This window comes from Gracilinanus agilis, chromosome 3 (genome assembly GCF_016433145.1).
Source record: "Gracilinanus agilis isolate LMUSP501 chromosome 3, AgileGrace, whole genome shotgun sequence".
Classification (NCBI taxonomy): Eukaryota; Metazoa; Chordata; class Mammalia; order Didelphimorphia; family Didelphidae; genus Gracilinanus; species Gracilinanus agilis.
Window position 1 is genome coordinate 591,341,166 of NC_058132.1, and position 26,390 is coordinate 591,367,555.

General features: G+C 37.2%; 2 protein-coding genes across 2 annotated transcripts in view; one reads left to right on the forward strand and one right to left on the reverse strand.

Annotated features, from left to right (window-relative positions):
- Nucleotides 1-15,896, reverse strand: part of CCDC122 (coiled-coil domain containing 122) — a 38,927-nt gene extending 23,031 nt beyond the window's left edge. The window contains exons 1-3 of the mRNA XM_044669388.1: nt 15,664-15,896; nt 15,465-15,595; nt 3,930-4,045 (exon numbers count right to left, since the gene is read on the reverse strand). Coding sequence (XP_044525323.1) covers nt 3,930-4,045; nt 15,465-15,595; nt 15,664-15,896 — 480 coding nt within the window. The remainder of the gene's footprint in view (nt 1-3,929; nt 4,046-15,464; nt 15,596-15,663) is intronic.
- Nucleotides 15,752-26,390, forward strand: part of LACC1 (laccase domain containing 1) — a 28,333-nt gene continuing 17,694 nt past the window's right edge. Inside the window, exon 1 of the mRNA XM_044670617.1 lies at nt 15,752-15,986. The gene's annotated coding sequence lies outside the window, so the exon portion shown is untranslated. The remainder of the gene's footprint in view (nt 15,987-26,390) is intronic.

The window sequence follows — 26,390 nt, forward strand, 5'->3', positions numbered from 1 at the left end:
TAAACATGCCTAATCTACTCCAATTTATACAATTAATTTTAGCAGTTAAGTCTTAGTATATGTTAAAAATATGAAGATATTTGTCATTATCATTATGTATTATTATTGTTGCAAGTGGTGGTAGTGGTAGTAATATATTTTCAAATTAAAAACTACTTTCTAAATATTCTTCCACTGCAGTCTTCTTCCAATGATTTAACATGATATCATTGGGATCATGAAAACTATGCCAGCGGAATTCAGGCTCTGAAAGGTCCTATGGACCAAGGGCTACAGGGACAGCCTATATATCTTCTCTACATTCAGAAAAGCTAATAACCATGAAGTCAGCCACCCTGTAATGAGTTTTGGAAGGCCATAATAGGTCACAAAATACTGAAAGGATTAAAATCTGTGAACAGGGGTCATAGATTTAGAGCTGAAAGGGACTTCTGGGTTCATTCACTCTCCTCCTCCCATTTTAGAATAAGGAAACAGAGGCTGGCCAACTGGGAGGATTTGTCTTGCCAAGATTACATAAGCAGCTATGTACAAAGGCAAGATTCAATCTTTTCATCATACCACCCTACCATGCTGTAACGGGATGATTGGACTTGGGCTGGAAAAAACCCTGCAAGGCACTCATCACTGAGATGAAATGGAACTTGGAGCAGCCCCAGGAAGGGGCTGGAGGATTCCAATGTGAAGGGAGGGGCCAGACAAGGAGGAGTTCCAACTGTCAGTTCACTCCTGAGCTAACTCTGACTTGGGGGTTTAGGTGAGGGGAGATAGGTATGTTTGGATCTGGAGTGAATCTGGCTCCACTGTACCCCTATATTCGAGTCTATTTGGAGATCACAATTGTCAACATCATTTCGATAAGCTTCAATTTACCATCCAAGAAGACTTTGACACAGCAGTTCTTCAATTTGACTGAAGAGCTCGGCCTCCCTGGTGGGGAGCGGCCTGAAGGGGGGGACCCTTCCCTGATCCTGCTTGATTCATTTATGCCTGTTACTCCCCTTTTATATTAGGTTATTGAATAGTGATTAGGAGGTTATAGGGGGTGAGGGATAAGTACTGAGATCAAGCATCGAAAGAGATCCAGTGTTGTCTGCCCCAGGGGGAAGTCCCTAATTGTTAGTGAAGTCTGTTCCTTTTACCCTCATTCCTGAATCCCCATATCCTTCCCTGAACCCCAAATACTTTAGCTTCACAATAAATTCCTGTTCAGCTATATTAGTACATTGATTAAAGTTTGGAGTAGAGACCTTGCGGGGGGTGGAGGGGAGGTATTCATTGGGTGGTTGAAGGGAGGCTTTAGAATACTCCACTCCATCTTGAGGAAAAAACATTTGGGAAGTGCTTGGGTTTGTCAAGATTTTTGAATCTGAACATAGGGCAGAAGTAATTTAGGATTCAAACTAATCCTAACACCTTCCTCCATCATCTCCTCTACCACTCTTCCAGATTGGGGAGCCCCCATTCGAATTATACCCTCAAACATCTTCCTAGTAGGGAGGAGGAGTAAGCAGGATCAGGGAAGGGTCTCCCCTTCAGGCCGCTCCCCACCAGGGAGGCCGAGCTCTTCAGTCAAATTGAAGAACTGCTATGTCAAAGTCTTCTTGGATGGTAAATTGAAGCTTGTTGAAATGATGTTGACAATTGTGATCTCCAAATAGACTCGAATATAGGGGTACAGTGGAGCCAGATTCACTCCAGATCCAAACACACTCACCTCCTTTCACCTAACCCCCCAAGTTAGAGTTAGCTCAGGAGTGAACTGACAGTTGGAACTCCTCCTTGTCTGGCCCCTCCCTTCACATTGGAATCTTCCAGTCCCTTCCTGGGGCTGCTCCAAGTTCCATTTCATCTGTTATGCATGCCTTGCTGGGTTTTTTCCTGCCCAAGTCCAATCATTCTGTTACAATGCTAAAGGGGCAATGAGATGGCACAGTGGATAGAGTGCCAGACCTGGAGTCAGGAAGACTTGTCTTTTAGAGTTCAAATGTGGCTTCAGGCACTTCTTAGCTGTGTGACCCTGGGCAAGTCACTTTACCTTATTTGGCTCAGTTGCTCATTTATAAAATGAGTCAGAGAAGGAAATGACAAACCATTCCAGTTGGACACAACTGAACAATAATACATTTCTCAGAGCACCCAGGATAATACTTTGAACTCAGTGGGTGCTCAATACATTTATTTTTCTTTTCCCAATTACATTTCTTCCTAGTTACATGTAAACACAATTTTTAACATTTGTTTTCTAAAATTATGAGTTAAAAATTCTCTTCCTCCTTCCTCTCTCCCCTTTCAGGCAGTAAGCAATTGCTATAGTTATACATATACATATACATATGAGATCATGCAAAACCTATTTCCATATTATTCTTATTGTGGGAAAAGGCAAAAAAAAGAAGAAAATAAAGTGAAAACTAGGCCATTGAGTCACCTAGCTGTCCCAATAGCATTTTTCATTTAGAGTTCTTTGGAGCTTTCTTGGATCACTGTATTATTGAGACTAGTTAAGTCATTCGCATTTGATCGCCTTACAATATTGCTGCTACTATGTACAATTATAACTTTAGGCAGGTCTCTTAACCCCAGTTGTCTAGCCCTTACTACTCTTCTGTCTTAGAACCTATACTTAGTAAGGGTTTAAAAAATACTATTTACCTTCAGAGGAAAAAAACCAGTTGATAGTAACTGAATGCAGATTGAAGCATGCTATTTTTTGCTTTTGTTTTCTTCATGGACTTTAAAATGTGTGTGTGTGTGCGCGCGTGCATGTGTGTGTATCTTCTTCCACAACATAACTGGGCAAGTCATTTAACCTCTGCTTGCCTTAATCTAGTGGAGAAGGAAATGGCAAATTATTCTAGTATCTTTGCCAGGAAAACCCCATGGAAAGTACTATGCTTGTGTACTATGGTCCACAGGGTCAGAGTCAAACATGACTGAACAACAATAACTATGGAAGGAGGGCACTGGCAGCTGGAGGAATCAGGAGAAATGAGGAAAGGTGTTATTCAGAAGTCTGAGTCTTCTTAAAGGATGCTGTGAGGTAGAGGTAAGGAGGAAATACAAATCAGACTAAGACGTGTAGAAATATAGAGAAGTAGTTTTGCAAAATATAGAGGTTTGTAATCTGGTTGGCTCACAGATGTAATGCAAAGGGAAGCATTCTAAGGAATGTCAGGAAGGGATATAAAGAGGATCAGGGCCTGGAGAGAGGGTTCTTTGGTTTGTGTTTCCTTTGGAACTTTGAGAGAGAACTTCCTGTGAGGGAAATAGATTTTCTGGTGGAAAGCCTTTGGACCCTGCAGCTGAAGTTCCTCAACTCAGCCATCCAGTCTCCGAATAGAGAATTACCAACGGATTTCCATCTGTGTCTATCATCTATGTTCCTGAGTTCCTGTTTGAAAAATAACCAGATTTTACTGAGAAGAAGCCAACTTGAAAGAATATACCTGTCTTACCTCAAAGAAACCTCTTGGCTGGAGGCTGTGGGTGACTCTACCATCTTGTCACCTCCTAATCAAAGCCAACTGAACTATATTTCTTTGCCAATACTATTTTTGAGAGAGACCATAGTCAAGAAAGCTAGATTAGGAAATTTGGGGTCAAAGTAGTTGTCAGTTAGCAGCAAGTAAAAGAAGAAGAGATTCGTGAGACTATTGGCTTTTTGAGGGAGGAGATTAAGAAAATTATAATTAGGGAAATCCCTTTTGGCCCTCCTTCCCTTCCCTGTTTAAACCCTGTGAAATAAACCCTTTCTGTTATAAAAGAAAACGAAGTCAGATTGCATTCATCATAAATTGAGGTCTGAATGGTTGAAAAATTATCCTCAAAAATTAAATGTCATATCACCTTTAATCATTTCTCCTACATTAATGCAGTGGTTTTAAATACATTTGCTATTTTATTAGAAGTATCATAAATGAAATTACCTGCAATTGGATCAGAACTTTTTTATTTTTCTCTATTTCAGATGTTTGAGATTGCTGTTGCTCTATGACTTCTTTTACAACATCAGAAAATGAAGAATCATTTTTCTTAGCCATATCTGGAGATAAGAATTAGGTCTATTTTGAAAATTGATCCAAAAATTTTGGAGAACAATCTGTAATTATGGCCAAAGAGTTATAAAACGGTATGACCTTTGAGCCAGCAATACCACTATTAGGTCTTTTTCCTATGGTAATTAAGGAAAAAGGAAAAGAACCTATATGTTCTAAAATATTGAAAGCAGCTCTCTTTCTGATGGCAAAGAACTTGAAATTGAGGGGATTCCCATCAATTGTAGAATGGTTAAACAAGTTATGGCATACGACTGTAATAAAATATTACTCTGCTGTAAGAAATGACAAGCAGGTTAATTGAGAAACAAACATGGAAAGATCTACCTAAAATTATGGAGAGTAAAATAAGAAGAACCAAGAGAATATTATATAGAACAATAGAAATATTATTTGAAGAATGGCTGGTGTATGCCCATCTCCAGGGAAAGAACTGATAAATGGAAACAAGACATGGTTCTAGATATACATATTCTGAACAATAAACTAACATAATTGAACCCCAAAGAAATTAAGAGAGATAATCCAAACTTTCCTCATAGATTTCTTTTTTTTATTTTAAACCCTTAATTTCTGTGTATTGACTTATAGGTGGAAGAATGGTAAGAGTAGGCAATGGGGGTCAAGTGACTTGCCCAAGGTCACACAGCTGGGAAGTGTCTGAGGCCGGATTTGAACCTAGGACCTCCAGTCTCTAGGCATGGCTCTCAATCCACTGAGCTACCCGGCTGCCCCCTCCTCATAGATTTCTGATGGAGTTATACCTGTTTATTCAAGATGCTGCTTCTGCTTTCCAATTTTGGTACATCATTTCTAAGTGTATTATAATTATAGTAACATAATAAGAGTGCCATGTTATAATTATGGTTGATACATCTTTACACATCATCTTAATATATACATTTTTATTTCTATAACTATACAATTGTCTTTCCAAATTTAACAGCCTCTTCTTTATCTTAATTGATATTGTTTTTGACATATTTATCCTGTATTATAAAATGTTTTTTGCAGTTGGTACTGTCCTGGTCCTCCTATGCCTGTTCCTTTACTATGTTCTGAAGTACCTCTTACTCTTCCCACTTCTTCTTAGTGTAATAAAGAAATAGCATTTTTAAGTGTAGATAAAGTTTGCCAAGCAGGGTGGCAGGAGATGAACATTCTGGAATGAAGGAGGGGAGTGACACAAAACTGGGTCTAAGTCAGTTGGTTACCACTGAAGAAGGAGCCTGTATGTTTTGATCTCCCTGAGAAAGCATCATCAAGATACCATCATCTTTGTGGAAGGACAGACTAGAGCTTGGATTTGCAGCTTGGAGGGTGGACCTTCAATTTGTACCAGTTCACTGTTTTACCCCACTGGATCTACTGGCTGATTATCCACTGAGACCCTGAGATATCAGAGAAACAATGCTAGAGGAGTCAGGGACCTAGGAGTGAGATTTTCAAACCCCTATCCTACTTGGTTGTCCATTCCCTTGTCCTATTATATGTTATTAGTCACCCAGACAGGAAAACCTGTTACCCACCTTCCTAAATGCTTTATCCTCAATAAAGTTATTGCTTCCTGTCTAATTTCCTCATTCCCTAACAAGAACTCTAGTTTAGGTAAATTAGATGTATTAATTCCCAGCAGGCTGGAGGCTGGTACTCAGTTCAACTGATTTAACTGCCATTCCTCTATCTTGGCATTACCCACTTTCTCAAGTCCTTGCTCATCTTTAAGGGCTGGGTTAGTGTATGGTAAATTACCTTTAGATATATTTACTGGGGTTATTTTAATCAAGTTAGCCAAGAGGTGGCAGTTAGAAATATACTTTTCCCAGGTACTACTTTCATTAGTTGGTACACATGAGATTTTAGCCCTAATGGTCTTTTTCCTCTATCTCTATAGTATGCTATTTCTCTCCTTCTGGCTTATCTGCTCCATTTTTATTAAATGATTTGCCGATTCTAGATGGATATTTCTTAAATTTTCTCTATTTAACCTACTGTCTACACTTGACACTCACCTTAGTTTTCAAATACCTTCAGGATATTTCCTTTTACCTTATATTCTATAGGTTTAAAAATAATATTTTGGTCTTTGCTATATAAACCACTGAGGAATAAGCAAGGAGATGAAAAAGTTAGACATGGTCTACATAGAATTGTCCTATCCCCAGGAATATACACATGTATCAATACTTGAAAAATCACTTGGGGAAGGAAAAAGAACTTTTCTTTTTACTGATCCATTGACTCAATGTGTTGCACATTTGCACCTAAGAATCTTATCAGCTATATGTTTACCCCTTCACCATGCCAATAAACTGGAAAATTAAACTTAAAAATAAATACAAAACAAGAAGAACCCTCCAGAAAAAAAGTTGAGGCTTGGGGCTGTGGTGGAGCAAAGGACCAAAGGGCAAAAAGTAGGTCTTTCTCTGCCCTGCACAATGTGGCATAATTAGTTGATTACACAATTGCTCACTCATTTCCTAAAGTACTGGACACAAATAACTCAGAGAAAACATAAGAAAACAGACTAATGAGAGATTTAAATAAATTAGTACCTTTTTTATACTGTAAAAATTAAGGAAGTTATTTAAACTTTATCTGCACACAAAGAAGGGAAAATCATTATTGAACAAGTATCTTCTTAAGAGATAGTCTATATATTAAATATCTATCCTTTATTGCCCTAGACCAGAGGTCGGCAACCTTTTTGGCCATGAGAGCCATAAATGCCACATTTTTTAAAATGTAATTTCATGAGAGCCGTACAGTGCTCACAGTGCACGCTCTTGTAACAGTGCCTGAAAAAAAAAATGACTTTATGGCTCCTGCAGAAAGAGCCATATCTGGCCCTCAAAAGAGCCAGATATGGCTCGAGAGCCATACATTGCCGACCCCTGCCCTAGACCATGATGTGAAAAAGTATAAGAAAAGTAAAGAAGGAAAAGATGCCCCTGAATCAAGAGAATTATTAGAGATTGGGAAAATGTATTAGTGGCCCAGGAGAGGGATTAGGTGAGAAAGAGAGATGGTTCGGTGTGGTAATTCTCTCTTCCCACTCTTATGGAGCCATTAATACTAGGGGACTTGAAGGGGGTTTCACCCAGATGGAGGGTGACCAAGGAAGGTGTGCCAACCCTCACAGGTTGGAGGGAAGGCTTACGCACAAGATGAGGTATGTGTATGTGCTGACTCAGTTTAATCTTGCCCAGAATCAGGATTCATGCAGTCCTCCCCTTAGATCTGTTGTCAGCACCACAGGGGGTCCTGGCTCAAAGATAGATTCAGCCAGGAAAAGCTGTGGTACCTCCTTCCCCTCTTGTCTCTCAATAAAGTCCTGGAATGCTGACTGCCAAAAAGTATTAAGAGTATTAGGGTGATTGATAAGGGTGGTGGTCAGAGGAAATTGGTTGCCCTAATGTCTAACCCAAGGTCCGTCCCTTGGGGAGCCAATTCACTCTCCAATCTAATCTACAAGCTAAATTTATAATTCCGTTGAATAGGATCTGTCTGTACGGGAAGGACAGGAAGAGGGGGTTTTGGGATCTGCTCCCAGATGGAGTCCAGAAATCTCCAAAGGGCAGGATGGTATTGTCTTGGATGTAAGAATATGTCTGCTGACAAAGAACAGGGTATGAGGACTTCAATTCCAGTAGGGGAAATTTACAGGTTTGCTTTCTGTTCTCTCAGAGCTCGCTCACCGCTTCCACTCTCCTTGAGCTCCCCAAACTGAAGATCTGGTCTTTAGGAATACTTCCCAAAATTCCCTGCTGTCCTCAACTGCCATTCTTGTCTCATGCTCCTCTAGTCTGTTCCCCCCAAATTCTTTCCTTTACCCTTCACCCTTACAGAAAGACTGAGATAAATGTCTATAAAACCACTGAAATAAAATCACAGTATTTTCTGGGTGGAAGAGACTAGAGGAATCCCCTAATCTACTCTTCAAGCATGTAGCTAATCATCTCCTAAATTATTGTTATGCAAAATTTTTGAAGGTTAAGTTAGCATCCCAATATGGTCAAGAAGCCAGAACCATATTGCTCTTCCATGCCAATCAATATTCCTCTTTTCCTTTTAACCTCACTCTATGTCTCACTTTTGCTGTGAAGTATACCATTCACTCTTTTTACTGCATTATTCCATGATCCTTCTGCTTTTATATACACGAACTGTAGTTTATCAGTTTAGGTGTTTGGTGAAGCAGTACTAATGAAGCCAAGACCACAAAATCTCCTAAGAGACCACTGGATTCATGTAGCCACAGGTTATGGCTTCAATCATAAGATGAATGAATCATTTAGGCCAGTTGGGTCACTGACCCTTTCTGTATTGTAAGGCCTCTGCACTTCTCAGAATTTTTAAATGCACAATATAAAATATAAAGAAATCTATTAAATTGAATATATTCATCAAAATTAAATGTTTTACAAACATATTACATGTAAGCCTGTGGAGCCTAGCTTTAAAGCACCTGATATAATCCAACTTTTTTACTTAACATAAGAGGAATCTGTGGCTCAGGGAGGTCAAGTGATTCCTTATGGTCCTATTGGGGAGAAATAGAATTAAAAATCAAATTGACTACTAATCTAGTGTCCTTCCACCTGCATTTGTTTCTGTTTCTTGCCTTGGCTCTTATACTTTCACTTCATATTTAAATTAGATTGTATACCACTGAAGTACATAGACAGGCTCTTTTGGGCCCTGCATAGTGTACAACACAATAGGCTGCTCCCCAGTATCCTACTGAGTACTTGCTTAGGCAGCATATATACCCAATATTCTAATGAAAGAGAAAGTATAAGAAAATATACTGACATGAAAGATAGGCTTAAGTAAATCAATGGTACCTTTGCACCAAATAAATGTACTTATAAAGACATGCAGCTGTTGAGAAAAAAAATCACTTTTATTTTGATCAGTCCCTACAATCTACAGAAGTAGTAAGAGGAAATCAAATGGTTAAAAAAAGAAATCCTGCCATCTATTGTTAAGGCTCAGGAATTCCACATACTAAGAAAAAGCCTGCAGGGATCCAACAGTGTTGACTAATTCAATGATCAATAAGTAATATATTTATTATAGTAAACAATATATCACATACATATATGTATATTTATATATAACACATTAGTTGCTTACTAGTTATGTAAATCATTTATCCTCTGTCTTCTCATCTGTAAAATGCTGATATTACTTGTAGCAAGAATCAACTGAGATAATAAATATAAAGTGGTTTGCAAACCTTAATGTGCTATATAAATGATGATTTTAATAATTACAATAATAATAAAAATAGTAGTAGTAATGGTAGTAGTATAAGGTTGATTTTCAAAATATGAGTCTTTCTAGCCATGTGGAAAATATCTTTGGTGGGTCTTTGGGTTTATTATAAAAGATTACCAAGAATCTATGTTTTCACTAAACATTGCCATTTTGATCTTTATAAAATATAACTTCTGCAGCTTACTTACTTACACAGACACATTTGTTTTGGGTCTAGACCTGTGCTTTCACTGATGAAACTCCCAGTTAGAAAACTTTTAAAACTTTAGATCAACAGCTACTCTGCAACTTCTAGGTTGAAGAGAATTGCTTGAAATTCTAAGGTCACCCAGCCAGAGTGTATCAGAGCTGGGATTTGAAACCCAAGTCCCTTGAGGCTGGGTATTGTTATGAGGAAATTAGGAAAAGTTAAGCAATAGACATAAGTTAGCGGGCATACTGTCAGGAAAAGTGATGAAGGTTCCAAACATGAAACAATGAGGGAGAAAGAGATTTTTCTGAGATTTTCTGGATGAAGCTGATGGTAGTGAAGTGCTTACTTAGCTGCTGGAAGTGAAGAGCCCAGAAAAATAATTTTCTCCTGCCAAAACCATCTACCCTGTGAGAAAGGTCAGGTTGAGCAGAGAATCTAGTTCTGGTTGGTGGACACACCAGACTAGTTCAGATCCCTGACTTTACCTCTTTGTGGATTTATTTGCTGTGGTTCCTGTAAAGCTGTGATCATCACTGTAGCTGAAGAGGACCCTGCAGTGAGACATTCAACTTTCCTTTGACCTAACAGGCTGGTCCTGATAGCTTAAGCTAGAGTCAGTGTAGTGTTTGTCCAATCTTCCAGCTCCTTGAACTTATCCCTAGACGTGTAGATTTAGTGTGATCTTTTACTTACTTCCCAACCCTTTAAACTCATTATTAAACTGTTTACTTCCTAAGTCTTCCTCAACCCCCAAGAAAGGACCAACAGAGAGATAACCTTGAGTGGTGACCAGTGACTGATTTAACTGACATTCACCAACTAGTGTGTTTTACCTATTTCCCACATCCCTTGTGTAGGTTCCCAGTTTACCTTATATATTCTAACACTTGTGGGTTTGTGGGTGTGGACCTGTCTATGTTTGGCACCCTTGGGTTTCATTGTCAGGAATCAGTTATTGTTCCAGGTTAAGCACCTAACTGCCATCAGCTTCATCCAGAAAGTCTCTCAGAAAAATCTCTTTTCTCCCTCACTGTTCCATGCTTAGAACCTTCAACACTTTCCCTGACAGCTATGCCAGCTAACTTATGTCTATTGCTTAACTTTTCCTAGTTCTCTCATAACAGTATTACCCATGCTTTCTCTCATGTTAATATATGTATATATTGTAATAGTAACATACATAGTTCTATTTTCTAAATGTGTGTAAAAGCTGATGTGAAATAAATATATTTATTTAAAACAGAAGACTGAATTCATTGTAGCCTTTTGTCAACAAATATTTTCTTAATAATGGTCACCATTTCATAGTCATTTTCACTACTTCTGGAGCAAGGAACATAAAATATCTTAATATTTAAAGGGAGATATCCTCATTCTCAAAAAAGGCAGGGAATTGCTGCTTTAAACAGTGTAGCCAGCCATACATAGAGAAAGGGGATAAAGTTTGACTACTACACTCAACACCACCATTCAAGTAACAGTTACAAACACATCAAACACCCTCATAGAAGGTAGAAGACATTCTTAGAGAAATTCCTTCTGGCCTTTTTTGGTCCAGAAGAACAAAAAAAAAAAAAAAAAAAAAAAGAGGCTGCCCTTATCTACTTATCTACTTACTCACTCCAGAGGAGCTCCATGCTATATTCTGCTGGAGGCCAAAAGAAGGAAGGGATCTTGGGAGCAGTCATCAGAAAAGCACATTCAAAAATGCCTTTCCTTATCTTGTATGCTTCCTTCACCTTACCCCCACTCCCATATGTTTTCTTGATTTTTAACTCTAAAATAGGGAAAATTATGTATCCTGCCTATTGACTTCCTATCTGCTTTTTTAGGTTTAGCTTCTCTTATTCTCTGAAGCTTTCCTTTGGTTCTTATGAAAGTAATCTTTCCCTCATATGATCCCACAATACTTTAAACTTTCTTTATAAGATTATAAATTCTTTGTGGCCTACTATTCTTATTTATCTTTACTTTCCTAGCCTCTCTCTAAGTGCACAGTACAAAGTAGGTGCTTAAAAATCTTTGTTGAATTAAAATAATTATATGTATAATTTTCACTTGATTGTGAAATTAGTTCCTTTGAATCTAAGGTTTCATAACTAAAGCTGATACTGCAAAGGAAGGGGGGTGGTAGTTAGCAACAGCAGGTATGTAGAGTGGAATTTATTTCATGGAATTGAGGTATTTTTAATTATTTTGAAACATGCCCAGCAAAAACATTATGTAAGCAGGTATGGAGTGACTCAGTTTGGGTAAAAGTTGGAAATAATGAGGCAAAGAATCATATCCAAGGCTTGAAAGATCCACAAATAAGGGTCCTGAAATGCTAACGAAATGGCAGAAAATACTTAGTAGAAAGGACACTGATTTCTTGAGGTACATATGTTTCAGAGAAGTTATATCATCATTGATATTTTCTCCACTGTGAAGGGAAAGACTATGTAGATAGGATATAAGAACATCTCTCTCCCATGACAACTTTGCTGTTTTGAAATATTCCTTTTCTGCTTTCTCCACTGCCTGGTTTTGAAAGGAAAGAAAATTAATTTCTACCTCTGACTATAAAACACTGGTACTTTTTACACTTGCCTTGCCAACTAATATCTCTTTGTTCCATGTGAAACATTTAAGCAGAGATGGGCCCTGTACCTTGTGTTTACTGGCACAGTTGGATAATAACTCATCCTGAATTCTTAATCAGTATATGAAATAATGGAAATAGGAACCTTGAGGGCTATTTGTCTGATAGAGGCCCTAGAAGATCCTCCTATAGTGCGAGACAGATGACCTCTAAAGATCCCTTCCAGCACTAAGCACTAAGACAAGAAGTACTGCGCAGAAATGGATAGGACTTGATAACTAAATGTAGGAGATAAGTGAGATAGAAATAAAAGATAATATTTAGGTTTCAAACATGGGAAATAGGGTGGTAAATGATGTATGCCAATCATGGTGCCACATACTGAAAATGGAAAGTCAGAAGGAGAGTAGGTTTAGAGGGAAAGATGATTTCAGTTCTAGACATGAGATAATAATTGTAATTTTTTTTAGCTTTAAGGAAGCTTTACTTCTTTTGAACCCTTAGCTTCTATCTTAGAATTGATATTATAGAAGAGCATTAAGAGTTAGGCCATTGGGGTAAAGTGTCTTGTCATGAGTCACACATCTAGGATGTATCCAAGGTCAAATTTGAACCCACGTGTGGCTCTCTATCCACTGAGTCACCTAGCTGCCCCTTAAAGAAACTTTAAAGAGAAAAGAAATTTAATAGCCTCTGGGAGATTATGTAGGGTTACTTATAAAGAGTGTCATTTATCTTCTCTCTTGCCCTTCTACTTAGTAGAGAATAAGAGGCAATATGATAAAAAAAAGAACATTGGCTTTAGCATCAGAGGATTTATAGAATGCCTACTCCTTGAGGGCAGTGGTTATTTCACTTTTTGCCTCTCTCCCCAGCACTTAGCACAGTGCTTTGTGTATAAGTGCTTTTTAACTAGCAGACCTGGGTTCAGAACATATCTTTGCAGACTACTGATGTGACTTTAGGAAAGCAATTTATCTTTTCTGGACCTCAATTTCCTTATCTTTAAAATGAAATGTTCAAATTATATTATCACTAAGATTTTTTTCAGTTCTATTTCTTATGATCAAAGAGGAAATGGGTTTGAATTTTAGTTTAAGGTATATTTTAAAATACTTAACTGATGGGGGTAGCTGGGTAGCTCAATGGATTGAGAGCCAGGCCAAGAGATGGGGGTTCCTGGGTTCAAAAATGATCTCAGACACTTTCTAGCTGTGTGACCCTGGGCAAGTCAATTAACCCCTTTGCCTAGCCCTTACCACTCTTCTACCTTGTAACCAATACATAGCATTGATTCTAAGGCAGAAGGTGAAGGTTTTAAAAAAACCCAACAATTTGACTGAGTATGCAAAATATAATGGGCTCTAAAGGAAAGTATAACATACAGGGAAGTTTGGGGAATAATTTATTTATATAAAGACAGGTTAAATATGAGGTCTCTTAATTTAAGACATGAAGCAACCTCTACTTGAACCTAGCTTTGAGAATTCCCTTGTCTTTTAAGTATTGTATAAGTGCTAAACTACTGGGTGCCACCTGTTGTGCAAGACTCAATTGCTGAGCAGGATCCCAAATAAAAAACTAAATTCTGTGAAAAATTCTGTGACCTAGCTCAGTGAAGCTTCTACTCAGATCAAACCCATAAATAATGCTTTAAGATTCCTCTAGAGCTACCTTCTATAGGGATGTTATTGGAGCTTTCTCTGATTGTTAGAAATAATAAGCTTCTTTTCATTTATCTTTTCTCGTCTTACACACACACACACACACAATCTCACAACTCAAATGCTGCACTCTATTTACTATACCATACTTCCTCAGACTTGGAATATCAAGAACTTAATTTTATCTACATTGCAGCTCCTTTCAGTAGATATATAGGACATCAAAGTCAGCTCAAAATGCCAGTCTCCCCTGAAGTCTCTTTTGGTTACACTGAAATCCAAAAAGCTTTTCCTCCTCTGACTTTCTACAATATTTTGGTTGTGCCATGCTTATAACATTTATCAGATCTTTTATAATACATTCATGTACATAGCTCTCCTACTAGACTGAAAGCTCCATAGCAGCAACCACAGTTTTATATATCTTTGTACAACCCACACAATTTCTTCTTGTAGTAGAATTACAGGATATTAGAGATAGGAGGAACGCAAATTGTTCCTGCTAGCTCTAATCAAATTCCTCTTTTTAATGCAAGTATACTGAACTCTGAAGAGGTGCAAGGCTGAGAGTAGAAGCCAGATTTGCTGACCTCCAGATCAGTACTACTACTAATTCTGGTAAACTACATTGTCTCACAAATGAATCTAAATAAATGAACGACCTAAAATGCTGACAATAAATGAATGACTCACGAATATAGCAAAATACTTGTATCCTTTTAGGCAAGAAAAAGTGATGTGTGCTAGTCAATAAATACTATTGTCGGGTAGATTCTCAAATGATTTAAGGAACAGACTCAAAGAACATTAAGAAATTAACTAATGGAGTGATTTCAAATTGGAGGCAAGTCTAAGGTGGAATGTCCTGTGATCAGTTTTTGGCTCTGCGCTTTTCAACATTTTTAGCAATGCTTTGAAGGCAAAGATAGCATGCTTTATAAGTTTTCTGAGGATAGTTAATTATGGACGGCAGTATCCAGTCTATAATATATGATGTATAATATATATATAACATCTCTATAATACAAAGTATGTTACATATAGCTAGAATATATAGCATATTACATGATCTTTCTAAAACATAACATATCTATAATCCATAGCATTTATTCATTATATATCTATTATCCATAGCATTACTAGATACTATATAGACATAGTTCTATATAAATTTCCTAACCAGTTAGAATGTTGGGCTAAATCTATCAAAGTGTCATTTAACTCAAACACACTTAAGTTAACAGGGTGGGGTTTAAAGCAATTAACTTCAGGCATAGAAGATGGGGAACTGTGGCTAAACAACACATTTATTTTGAAAATGATTAATTTTCAGACTGGCAGTTTTAAAGGCTTGTGAGCTCTCTATGAATGACCTGTGATGTAGAGTCTAATACCGATAATGAGCTATTGGGCTTCATGGAAGGGGTCTAGAATCCAAAACAATGGAAGGGGCAGTCCTACTGGACTCAGCATTAGTCAGACTACATCTGGAGTATTCATTTTAAAACGGGGAGCTCAGGTAGTAGTATACATAGACAGGATAGAGCTCTATCCAAACCATCCTATCACTATCAGCAATTCCTGTCACATAGTAGGTGTTTTCTTTCACAGATGTTCATGAACGACTGCATTAAGTTGATACACGTGGAAACTGAGGTCCACGGGAGTCCTCCCAAAACACTTACCAGTGGTTACACAACCAGGGTCTGAAACCCCGGAACACCGCCTGCTCCACGGTGTCCCAGAGATGGCCTCTAAGACCACTTCCCTCCCGCTCAAGGAACCAGCCTTACACACATGGCACGCGCTGAGCTTTCTGGGAAGGGAATGGAGACCAGCCTCACTTTCACAGCGGCCCCACCCAGGACTAACACTCCCCCACACCTCCGCGTAATTCTTCTATCTCCTCCTCCAGCCTCGCTTTCGCGGCTCTCTTCCCCGCCCCCAAGACCCCTAGCCTCGTTCTCGAAACCACCGCTCTCCCCCGCCCCGCGACTGTTATCTCTCCGCCCTAGCGCTGTTCCCAGCCTCGTTTTCGCAGTCGCTGCACTCTGGGCCAGCCATTCCGCCCCATCGCTTCCTTCTCCTCTTCCTCCGGTCTCGCCTTCTGGATTCATTCTCTTCCCCTCCCTCCGTACCCCTGGCCTTGTTCTTGCAGCCAACGCTGCCCCGAATCCTCCCTCCCGGCTCCGGCCTCAGTATCTCAGGTGAGCTCTCTATCCTTTTCCTCTCTCAGAGCCTGGGTTTGTTCTGCTCTTGGTCTGGGTTTATTTTCCTCCCCTCTCTCTCAGTGGCTCTAAGACCGTGCTGCGCCTCAGGGTGGGGGGAGGGTGAGCATTTGTTGGGGGGAGGGGTCTGGGGCTTCTCAGCCAGGAGGTGCTGCGCAACTCCTTGATGGCAGCTAGGCGCAGCTGCAGAGACATCCCAAACGTGACCCTAAATGGAGCTGCGTGCGCAGGCTCGTGGAGCTTTCCCAGGAAGTCCGCCTTGGAGGAGTGTTATTGTCTGGAGGAGTGTAATTGTCCTGCACCGCATCCAGGGGTTGTAAGTAAGGCTTGATTTAGTAAGTGGGAGCAGCCGTGAACCCCCGCGTCGCGGCGGTGGGTGCTGGGTGTGAGTCGTGAGGACCTGGCACGTGCGGAATTAATCTTCTTGAGATCTTAACCCGGTCCCAGCTTCTTGGGATTGTCTAATTTTTAGGGCTTGACACTGATGACCACAAAACCAGTAGCCAGCAGGACACGGGGCTGAAAAAAATTGAATGCGTTTAAACTTCATAAGCGAAATGTCTTATTATTATTAGGGTACCGTCAAAACAACTTCCAATGAGATGAAAGCAACCGCCAGGACAGGGGAGGAGAGCTTTGACGCCAACAAGGTCAAGGGATGAGTTCAAGTTCAAGGATGGACTTGGCCCTGACCCAAGGATCGAGTTATATACACACATACACATTTGTACATATTATTATCTATCCACATAGATGTATAGATATATGCTTATAGATATCTATGTAGATCTGTATAGCTGTGTAGATGTATACACACATATCCATATATCTTTATGTTACATATACATATATGTTTGTTTTGTTTTTTTTTTGGACAGTGAAATCTGTAAAACCAGAAAAGGAGATGAGAGAAGGAAGAAAAGATAATCACTAATTTTTATACTATAGGAAAAAAGAAAAATGCTTAAGGCAGCAGGATCATCTCTGAAGATTGATGGACAAATCCTTGTTAATGCCCATTACTATTCTTCTTTCCCACCTGTCCCCCCATTTGTATTTAGGTAAAATCTGTTACAAATTAGCAGTAAGGGCATTTTAAGTAAAGAATGGAAAATATAAGCATTAAGTGCATTAGGAAATAAAACAGTGCTAGAGAACTAGAAACTGGGTTGGATGTAAGAAGGGGATGGCACTATAAAGCCCAAGGAAAGAATAGGGGCTAGGAGTACTGTGATTTAGCCTCCAGTGACCTCCAATAAATGCCTTGTTAATGGCCTAAAGAAGAAGAGGGTTAGAGTTATCTATACTGATTTAATCTAAATGAATGTATATATAATAGATAACCATTCTACTCATATAAAATAAAAAAAAGATTTCCTTATTAATTGTTCTCCTTTTAAAGATAATACATAGAATTGAAAAGATTAGGGTTTAAATTCTGGAATTTCTACTTACTAGTTGGGCAATATTGAGCAAGTCATTTTACTTCTTTGGGCTTCAGTTTCCTCATTTGTAATAATGGAGATAATAATACACCCATTTTATAGATTTTATATGAGGATCAAATGAGAATAACATATGTAAAGCACTTTGCAAAACTTTTAATCCGTATAAGCTATTTTCTTATTAGCAGCTATAGAAACTAGTGATTTCATTGTATTGAAGTTTAATAAACAGAAGTTATATAATATATATATTTACATAAATATATATATAGAAATTGATTTACATAGCTTTTTCATATATTTTATCTCATTTGATCGTATTGACCCCTCTAGGGTCTATAGTAAAAGTATTTTTATATTATAAGGAAACAGATTCAGAGAAATTAAAATGACATGGTTAGTGACAATGCTGGAACCTGGCCCCAGATTGAGGGTAAGATATTTCACATCAAAGAATATGACATATGGCAATCTCTTGTCAGTTTTAGAAATATTGCCTAAGCTTACTACCTATAATGAAAAAAGTATACTAGTACTCTTCCCTTATTAATGCTTTTCTCTTCCTATATAAAACTACATCATAAAGACATTTGTTCTTGAAAGACATACAGAAGTTTTTATATGGAAAATAGGGGAGGCATTACTACATTTCTCATATTGGATAGATTCATTTTTTGAGATCCAAATCAAAATTTTAAAATTAAAGATTACACAATTTTTTTGCTGTAACCATTGAGAAAAGGTGATATAATTTGTTGATATATTTTTTCTTTATAGGTAGTTTATTTGGTGCAGGATTCTTTTTGAGGATCTTTATACAGTACTCAAGTATGGCAGAAGCAGTATTGGTTGATATCTTTGGTTTGAAATTGAACTCTCAGATTAATTGTATGCTACTAAAAACACTGAATGCTGTCTACTACCTCCATGCCACAAATGCTAAATTCCTTTGCATAATGCATTGCCATAATCTCAAATGTGAAAATGACTGTGAACATGATAGTGAACTTGAAATGATTAATAGTTTACCAGCCCTTCAAATGGGATTTGAGGTTATAAGTAATTCTAGCATGGCTGCTGTCTTATATACAATTAAACAAAAACTTGATGAAAAAAATTTGGATAGTATTAAAATAATGACAACACTACAGAGGAAAGCACTAATGAAAGTTTTTATTGATCAACTCTTCACTGATGTTTACCATTTTGAGTTTGAAGACTTACCACTAGATTTGGGAGAAAGTCATATAAAAGAATCCATTGAGCTAAACAGTGTTACAAACCAAGAATTAGAAGAAATCCAGAATGATATCAAAACATATTTGAGAAGTCTACCAGGACTGAGGGGAGAACTCATCATTCTCACATCTTCCTTGATCCCAGGTATTTTAGGTTATATCCATTTATTTTCATATATGCATATAGTCTGCTCTTTTCCACATCCCTTTACTTGATTTGGTCTCTTTTTCATGGCTTAGTGTGTCTCTTCACACACACACATACAAAGATATAACCACACACACACACATATAATCTTCATTTGATACTTGTTCAATAAATATCTATTGATCACCACAAAAAAATACCTCTTGTAGACAAAGTACCCAGGTCAGTAAAATTATGGATATATTAAGAAAAACAAGAAGGATAAGGTACTTTTGAAAAGTTCAGAATTTTCTAAACATCTATCACCTGTATACTGACACAGCCACCACTCTAATTCAGCCCTTTGTCTCTTGCCTTGGTTATTGCAAGAGCCACTTAATTAGTCTCCCAGCCTCAAATCTTTTAATTTTTTCCAATCTATTTTCTATATACACTGTTATACTTTTCCATACTGTCAATGATGTTTTCAATGAAAAATTTTTATTTAAACCCTTACCTTCCGTCTTGGAGTCAATATTGTGTATTGGCTCCAAGGCAGAAGAGTGGTAAGGGTAGGCAATGGGGGTCAAGTGACTTGCCCAAGGGTCACACAGCTGGGAAGTGTCTGAGGCCAGATTAGAACCTAGGACCTCCAGTCTCTAGGCCTGGCTCTCAATCCACTGAGCTACCCAGCTGCCCCCTGAAATTTTCTTTTTTAAAAAATTAAGCATTTTTTCTCTCTCCTAACCCTTCAATTGAGAGAGGGGGAAAAATCTCATAATAAATAATTATAGTTAGGCAAACAAATTCCTTTATTGACTCTGTCCAAATATTTGTCTTATTCTACATCTTGAGTCTTATGACTTCTGTCAGAAAGTGAGTAGCATTCTTAATTGGCCCTCTGGAATTGTGTTTGGTCATAGCATTGATCATTGATTTCCTAAAGTGTCATTTTAGCTATGTCACTTCTCTACTTGCTATACCCCAATGTTTCCCTCATGCCTTTAGTATGATATATAAAATCATTTGACATTTTAAGGCCCTTCACAACCTTTTCCCAACCTACCTAGCTTTATTATGTCCTACTAATTTTACTGACAAGCATAGACATAATCTAACCTTGATAATTTTGCTTGTATCAACAAGATATTGTTAACATATTTTAGAATAAGCATGGTCCACTTGTTAGATTTTACATCTCTTTGGTACCAGAACACTTTTCTAGATGTATTCACTTTTAAATACTTTTCCCCCTGGAATTTAAACCATTTGGTAAAGATGACTTCCCTATTAGTTGACAAATAACAATAAACATTCACAATTTTAAAGCAGTGTTTTTCAATGTGGATGCCGTAGCTTGAACCCAAATCATATATGAACAATGAATGAGATGGTGCGAAGGTAGAATATATGCTGTGCTCTCTATGATAGCCAATGGTAGACTTCTTTCCACCTTACCTATACTACTTATTTCATCCATGTTGTAGCATTTTCCTATTGAATACCTCCTGTTTCCTTGCTGGGTTGCTGAAAACAATGTCTATGTCACCTGTAACAATGTATCCATATTCTTTTTTATTATTCTTTATTCTATATTGGTTTTTTTTTTTTTGCTTTAGTATTTTATTTTTTTTTAGAAAAATTTTCCATGGTTACATGATTATTGTTTTTACTTTACCCTTCAGCCACCTCCACCCCCCACCCCTGCCCATATCCAACGTGCATTTCCACTGGTTTTAACATGTGTGATCAATCAAGACTTATTTACATATTATTGATAGTTGTATTGGTGTGGTCATTTTGGGTCTACATCCCCAACTATGCCCGCATCAACCCATGTGTTCAAGCAGTTGTTTTACTTCTGTGTTTCCTCTCCCACAGTTCTTCCTCTGAATGTGGGTAGCGTTCTTTTCCATAAGTCCCTCAGAATTGTCCTGGGTCATTGCATTGCTGCCAGTACAGAAGTCCATTACATTCTATTTTACCACAGTGTATCAGTCTCTGTGTACAATGTTCTTCTGGCTCTGCTCCTTTCCCTCTGCATCAATTCTTGGAGGTCATTCCAATTCACTTGCAATTCCTCCAGTTTATTATTCCTTTGAGCACCACAGTATTCCATCACCAACATATACCATAATTTGTTTAGCCATTCCCCAATTGAAGGGCATCCCTTCATTTTCCAGTTTTTTGCCACCACAAAGAGCGTAGCTATAAATATTTTCATACAAGCCTGTTTATCTATGATCTCTTTGTGGTACAAACCCAGCAATGCTATGGCTGGCTCGAAGGGCAGGCAGTCTTTTAGAGCTCTTTGGGCAAAGTTTCAAATTGCCAGCCAGAATGGTTGGATCAGTTCACAACTCCACTAGCAATACATTAATGCCCCAATTTTGCCACACCCCCTCCAATATTCATTACTCTCCCCTTCTATCATTTTAGCCAATCTGCTAGGTGTAAGGTGATACCTCAGAGTTGTTTTGATTTGCATTTCTCTAATTATTAGAGAATTAGAACACTTTCTCATGTGCTTATTGATACTTTTGATTTCTTTATCTGAAAATTGCCTATTCAATGTCGCTTGCCCATTTATCAACTGGGGAATGGCTTGATTTTTTTATACAATTGATTTAGCTCCTTGTATATTTGAGTAATTAGAGCTCTGTCAGAGTTTTTTGTTATAAAGATTTTTTCCCAGTTTGTTGTTTCCCTTCTGATTTTGGTTGCATTGTTTTTGTTTGTACAAAACCTTTTTAATTTAATATAATCAAAATAATTTATTTTATATTTTGTAATTTTTTCCAACTCTTGCTTGGTTTTAAAATTTTCCCTTTCCCATAGATATGACAGGTATACTATTCAATGTTCACCTAATTTTCTTATAGTTTCCTTCTTTATATTCAAGTCATTCACCCATTCTGAATTTATCTTGGTGTAGGGTGTGAGCTGTTGATCTATGCCTAATCTCTCCCATATTGTTTTCCAATTTTCCCAACAGTTTTTGTCAAATAGTGGATTTTTGTCCCAAAAGTTGGGCTCTTTGGGTTTATCACAGACAGTCTTGCTGATGTCACTTACCCCAAGTCCCTTCTGTCTTTTAGCCAGTACCATATTGTTTTGATGACTGCTGCTTTACAGTATAGTTTAATATCTGGTACTGCTAGGCCGCCTTCCTTCACATTTTTTTTTCATTATTTCCCTTGATATTCTTGATCTTTTGTTCTTCCAAATGAACTTTGTTATAGTTTTTTCCAATTCAGTAAAAAGTTTTTTGGTATTTTGATAGGTATGGCACTAAATAGGTAAATTAATTTGGGTAGAATGGTCATTTTTATTATGTTAGTTCATCCTACCCATGAGCAATCAATGTTTTTCCAATTGTTTAGATCTAGTTTTAGTTGTTTAGAAAGTGTTTCGTAGTTGTGTTCGTATAATTCCTGTGTTTGTTTTGGTAGATAGATACCTAAGTATTTTATATTGTCTAGGGTGATTTTAAATGGTGTTTCTCTTTCTGCCTCTTGCTGCTGTGATGTGTTGGAAATATATAGAAATGCTGATGGTTTATGTGCATTTATTTTGTATCCTGCAACTTTGCTAAAGTTGTTGATTATTTCTATTAGCTTTTTAGTTTATTCTCTAGAATTTTTTAAGTAGACCATGATATCATTTGCAAAGAGCGATAGCTTAGTCTACTCATTGCCTATTTTAATACCTTCAATTTCTTTTTCTTCTCTAATTGGTAATGCTAATGTTTCTAGTACAATGTTAAATAATAGAGGTGATAGTGGGCATCCTTGTTTCACTCCTGATCTTATGGAGAAGGCTTCTAATTTATCCCCATTGCATATGATGCTTGTTGATGGTTTTAGGTATATACTGCTTATTATTTTTAGGAAAGGTCCTTCTATTCCTATAATTTTTAGTGTTTTCAATAGGAATGGATGTTGTATTTTGTCAAAGGCTTTTTCAGCATCTGTTGAGATAATCATGTGGTTTTTGTTGGGTTTGCTTTTTGATATGGTCATTTATGTGAATGGTTTTCCTGATGTTGAACCATCCTTGCATTCCTGGTATAAATCCCACCTGATCATAATGAATAACCCTCGTGATTACTTGCTGGAGTCTTTTTGCTAGTGTTCTGTTTAAGATTTTTGCATCTATGTTCATTAGGGAGATTGGTCTGTAGTTTTCTTTCTCTGTTTTTGATCTACCTGGCTTTGGGATCAGTACCATATTTGTATCATAAAAGGAATTTGGTAGAACTTCTTTGTTTATTATGTCAAATAGTTTGTATAGTATTGGAATCAGTTGTTCTTTGGAGGTTTGATAGAATTCACTTGTGAATCCATCTGGTCCTGGGGATTTTTACTTAGGGAGTTCTTTGATAGCTTGTTCAATTTCCTTTTCTGATATGGGATTATTTAAGTTTTCTATTTCTTCTGCTGTTAATCTAGGCAATTTATATTTTTGTAAATATTCATCCATTTCACCTAAGTTGCTATATTTATTGCCATATAATTGGGCAAAATGGTTTTCAATGATTGCATTAATTTCCTCTTCATTAGAGGTGAGATCTCCCTTTTTATCTTTGATACCGATGATTTCGTTTTCTTCTTTACTTTTTTAAATCAGATTGACCAGTATTTTGTCAGTTTTGTTTGTTTTTTCAAAATACCAGCTTCTAGTTTTATTTATTAATTCAATAGTTCTTTTACTTTCAATTTTATTGATTTCCCCTTTAATTTTTGTAATCTCTAATTGGGTTTTTAGCTGGGGATTTTTAATTTGTTCCCTTTCTAGTTTTTTAATTTGCATGTCCAGTTCATTGATCTTTGCCCTCTCTAATTTGTTAATATATGCACTCAAGGATATAAATTTCTCTGTGAATACTGCCTTAGCTGCATCCCACAAAGTTTGCTTGGATGTCTCATCATTGTCATTCTCTTCAATGAAATTATTGATTATTTCTATTAATTTTTTTTAACTAATTGGTTTTGGAGAATCATATTATTTAATTTCCAGTTAGTTTTTGGTTTGCATGTCCATGTGCCCTTTCTAATTATTATTTTTATCGTATTATGATCTTAAAAGGTTACATTAATTATTTCTGCTCTTTTGCATTTGTTTGCAATGTTTCTATGCCCTATAACATGGTCAATCTTTGTGAATGTACCATGTGCAGCTGAAAAAAAGGTGTATTCCTTTTTGTCTCTATTTATTTTTCTCCACATATCAATTAAATCTAATTTTTCTAGGACTTCATTCACCTCTCTTACCTCTTTCTTATTTATTTTTTGGTTTGATTTATTTAGATCTGAAAGAGGAATATTTAGATCTCCCACTATTATGGTTTTACTATCTATTTCCTTCTTGAGCTCTGCCAGTTTCTCCTTCATGAATTTGGATGCTATGCCACTTGGTGCATACATATTGAGCAGGGTTATTTATTTCTTCATTGTTTATACTGCTTTTAATCAGGATGTAATGACCTTCCTGTCTTTTTTAATCATATCTATTTTTACTTTGGCTTTGTCAGAAATCACAATTGCCACTCCTGCTTTTTTTTTTTCTCATTTGACGCCCAAAAGATTTTGCTCAACCCCTGAACCTTAAACTTGTGTATGTCCACCCGTCTCATATGTGTTTCTTGTAGACAACATATGGTAGGATTTTGGTTTCTAATCCACTCTGCTATTTGCTTCCGTTTTATGAGTGAGTTCATCCCATTCACATTCAAAGTTATAATTATCAGTTGTGCATTTGCTGACATTTTCGTATCCTCCCCTATTCCTATACCTTCTTCTAAAACTATTTCCTTTTAAACCAGTGGTTTGCTATTTAGCCGGTATCCCTTATCCCCTCCCTTGATTAACTTCCCTTTCTACCCCCTCCCTTATTATTCCCCTCTTTTTATTTTTAAAGGCCTAATGAAGTCCCTCCCCCTTCTTCTCCCCTCTCTTTTTTGACCTCCCGACTCCCCTGCTCCCCTTGGTTTATCCCTTCTGACTTTCCCAGTAGGGTTAGATAGAATTCTATATCTCAGTGGATATAGCTACTCTTCTTTCTTAGGATTAATTCGGTTGAGAGTAAGGTTTAAATAGTACCTCTTAATGCTCTCTTCCTCTCCGTCTTATAATAGTATTCATCCCTTCCTCTTCCCATCCTCTCTTGGTGTGGTATAGAATATCCTATTTTTCTTATTCATTCAAGTTTCTTTTGGTGTCATCTACTATTCACCCCCCTCTTTTTTGCCCCCACCCCGTCTCATCTTAGACCATTTAGTGTTCCATTCTCTCCCTAGCAGAATAATTCTTTTAATTACTATAATAGTGAATACAGTTTTTGAAAATTACACCTAACATTTCTCCATATAGGAATACAAATAATTCGATCTTATTAAAGCCCTTAAAGAGGCAAATTTAAAAATAAGAGTTTTCTTTCTTTCCCCTCTGTTTCTTATTTACCTTTTCATGTTTCTCTTGGTTTTTGTGGTTGGATATCAAACTTTCCATTTAATCCTGGTCATTTCTGTGCAAATAGTTGGAAATCTTCTATCTTGTTGAACTTTCCCTTGGAACTATATAGTCAGTTTTGATGGGTACGTGATCCTTGGTTGTTGACCTAATTTTCTTCCCTTTCTGAATATCATATTCCAAGCCTTGTAGTCTTGTAGTATGTAGGCTGCCAGATCCTGTGTGATCCTGATTGGTGCTCCTTGATATCTGAAGTGTTTCTTTCTGGCTTCTTGTAATATTTTTTCTTTTACTTGGAAGCTCTTGAATTTGGCTATTATATTCCTGGCAGTTGGTTTTTCAGGGTTTAGTGTAGAGGGTGATCTATGGATCCTTTCAATGTCTATTTTGCCCTCTTGTTGTAGAACTTCAGGGCAATTTTGCTGAATAATTTCTTTTAGTATGGAGTCCAAATTTCTATTAATTTCTGCTTTTTCAGGAAGACCAATGATTCTCAAATTGTCTCTTCTAAACCTGTTTTCTTGGTCTATTAACTTCTTATTGAAATATTTCATGTTTCCTTCTATTTTTCAGTCTTTTGACTTTGCTTTATTCTTGTTGTCTTGTGAGATCATTGGCTTCTAATTGCCCAATTCTAGCCTTTAGAGACTGGTTTTTGGCTAAAATCTTTTGGTTTCCCCCTTTTCAATTTGGTCTGTCTGGTTCTTCAAGGCTTCCAGCTGGTCATTTCTCGTCTTCAATTTGCTTATCAATTCATTTGATTTCAGAGTCTCACTTTCCAATTTTGAAATTCTGCCTTTTAAACTGTTATTTTCTTGCCAGATCTCTTTCATCTTTCTCATGATCTCAGATTTGAACTCTTGAAGATCTTGTGACCCATTTTCTGATTTTTGAGAAGGTTCGGATGTCTTTAGTTGTTTGTCCTCTTCTGTTTTCTGGGTTTTTTCTGTGCAGAAGTTATCGAGTGTTAGAGTTTTTTTCTTTGTCTTCTTGTTTATTTCTTGGGATTTGCTTGGCATCATTATGTTTTATCAGCCAGAAGTCTGAGTAAGGCAATCTGATTCTCTTTGTATGGAGTTAGGGAGCAGTTTTTGCCTGAGGCT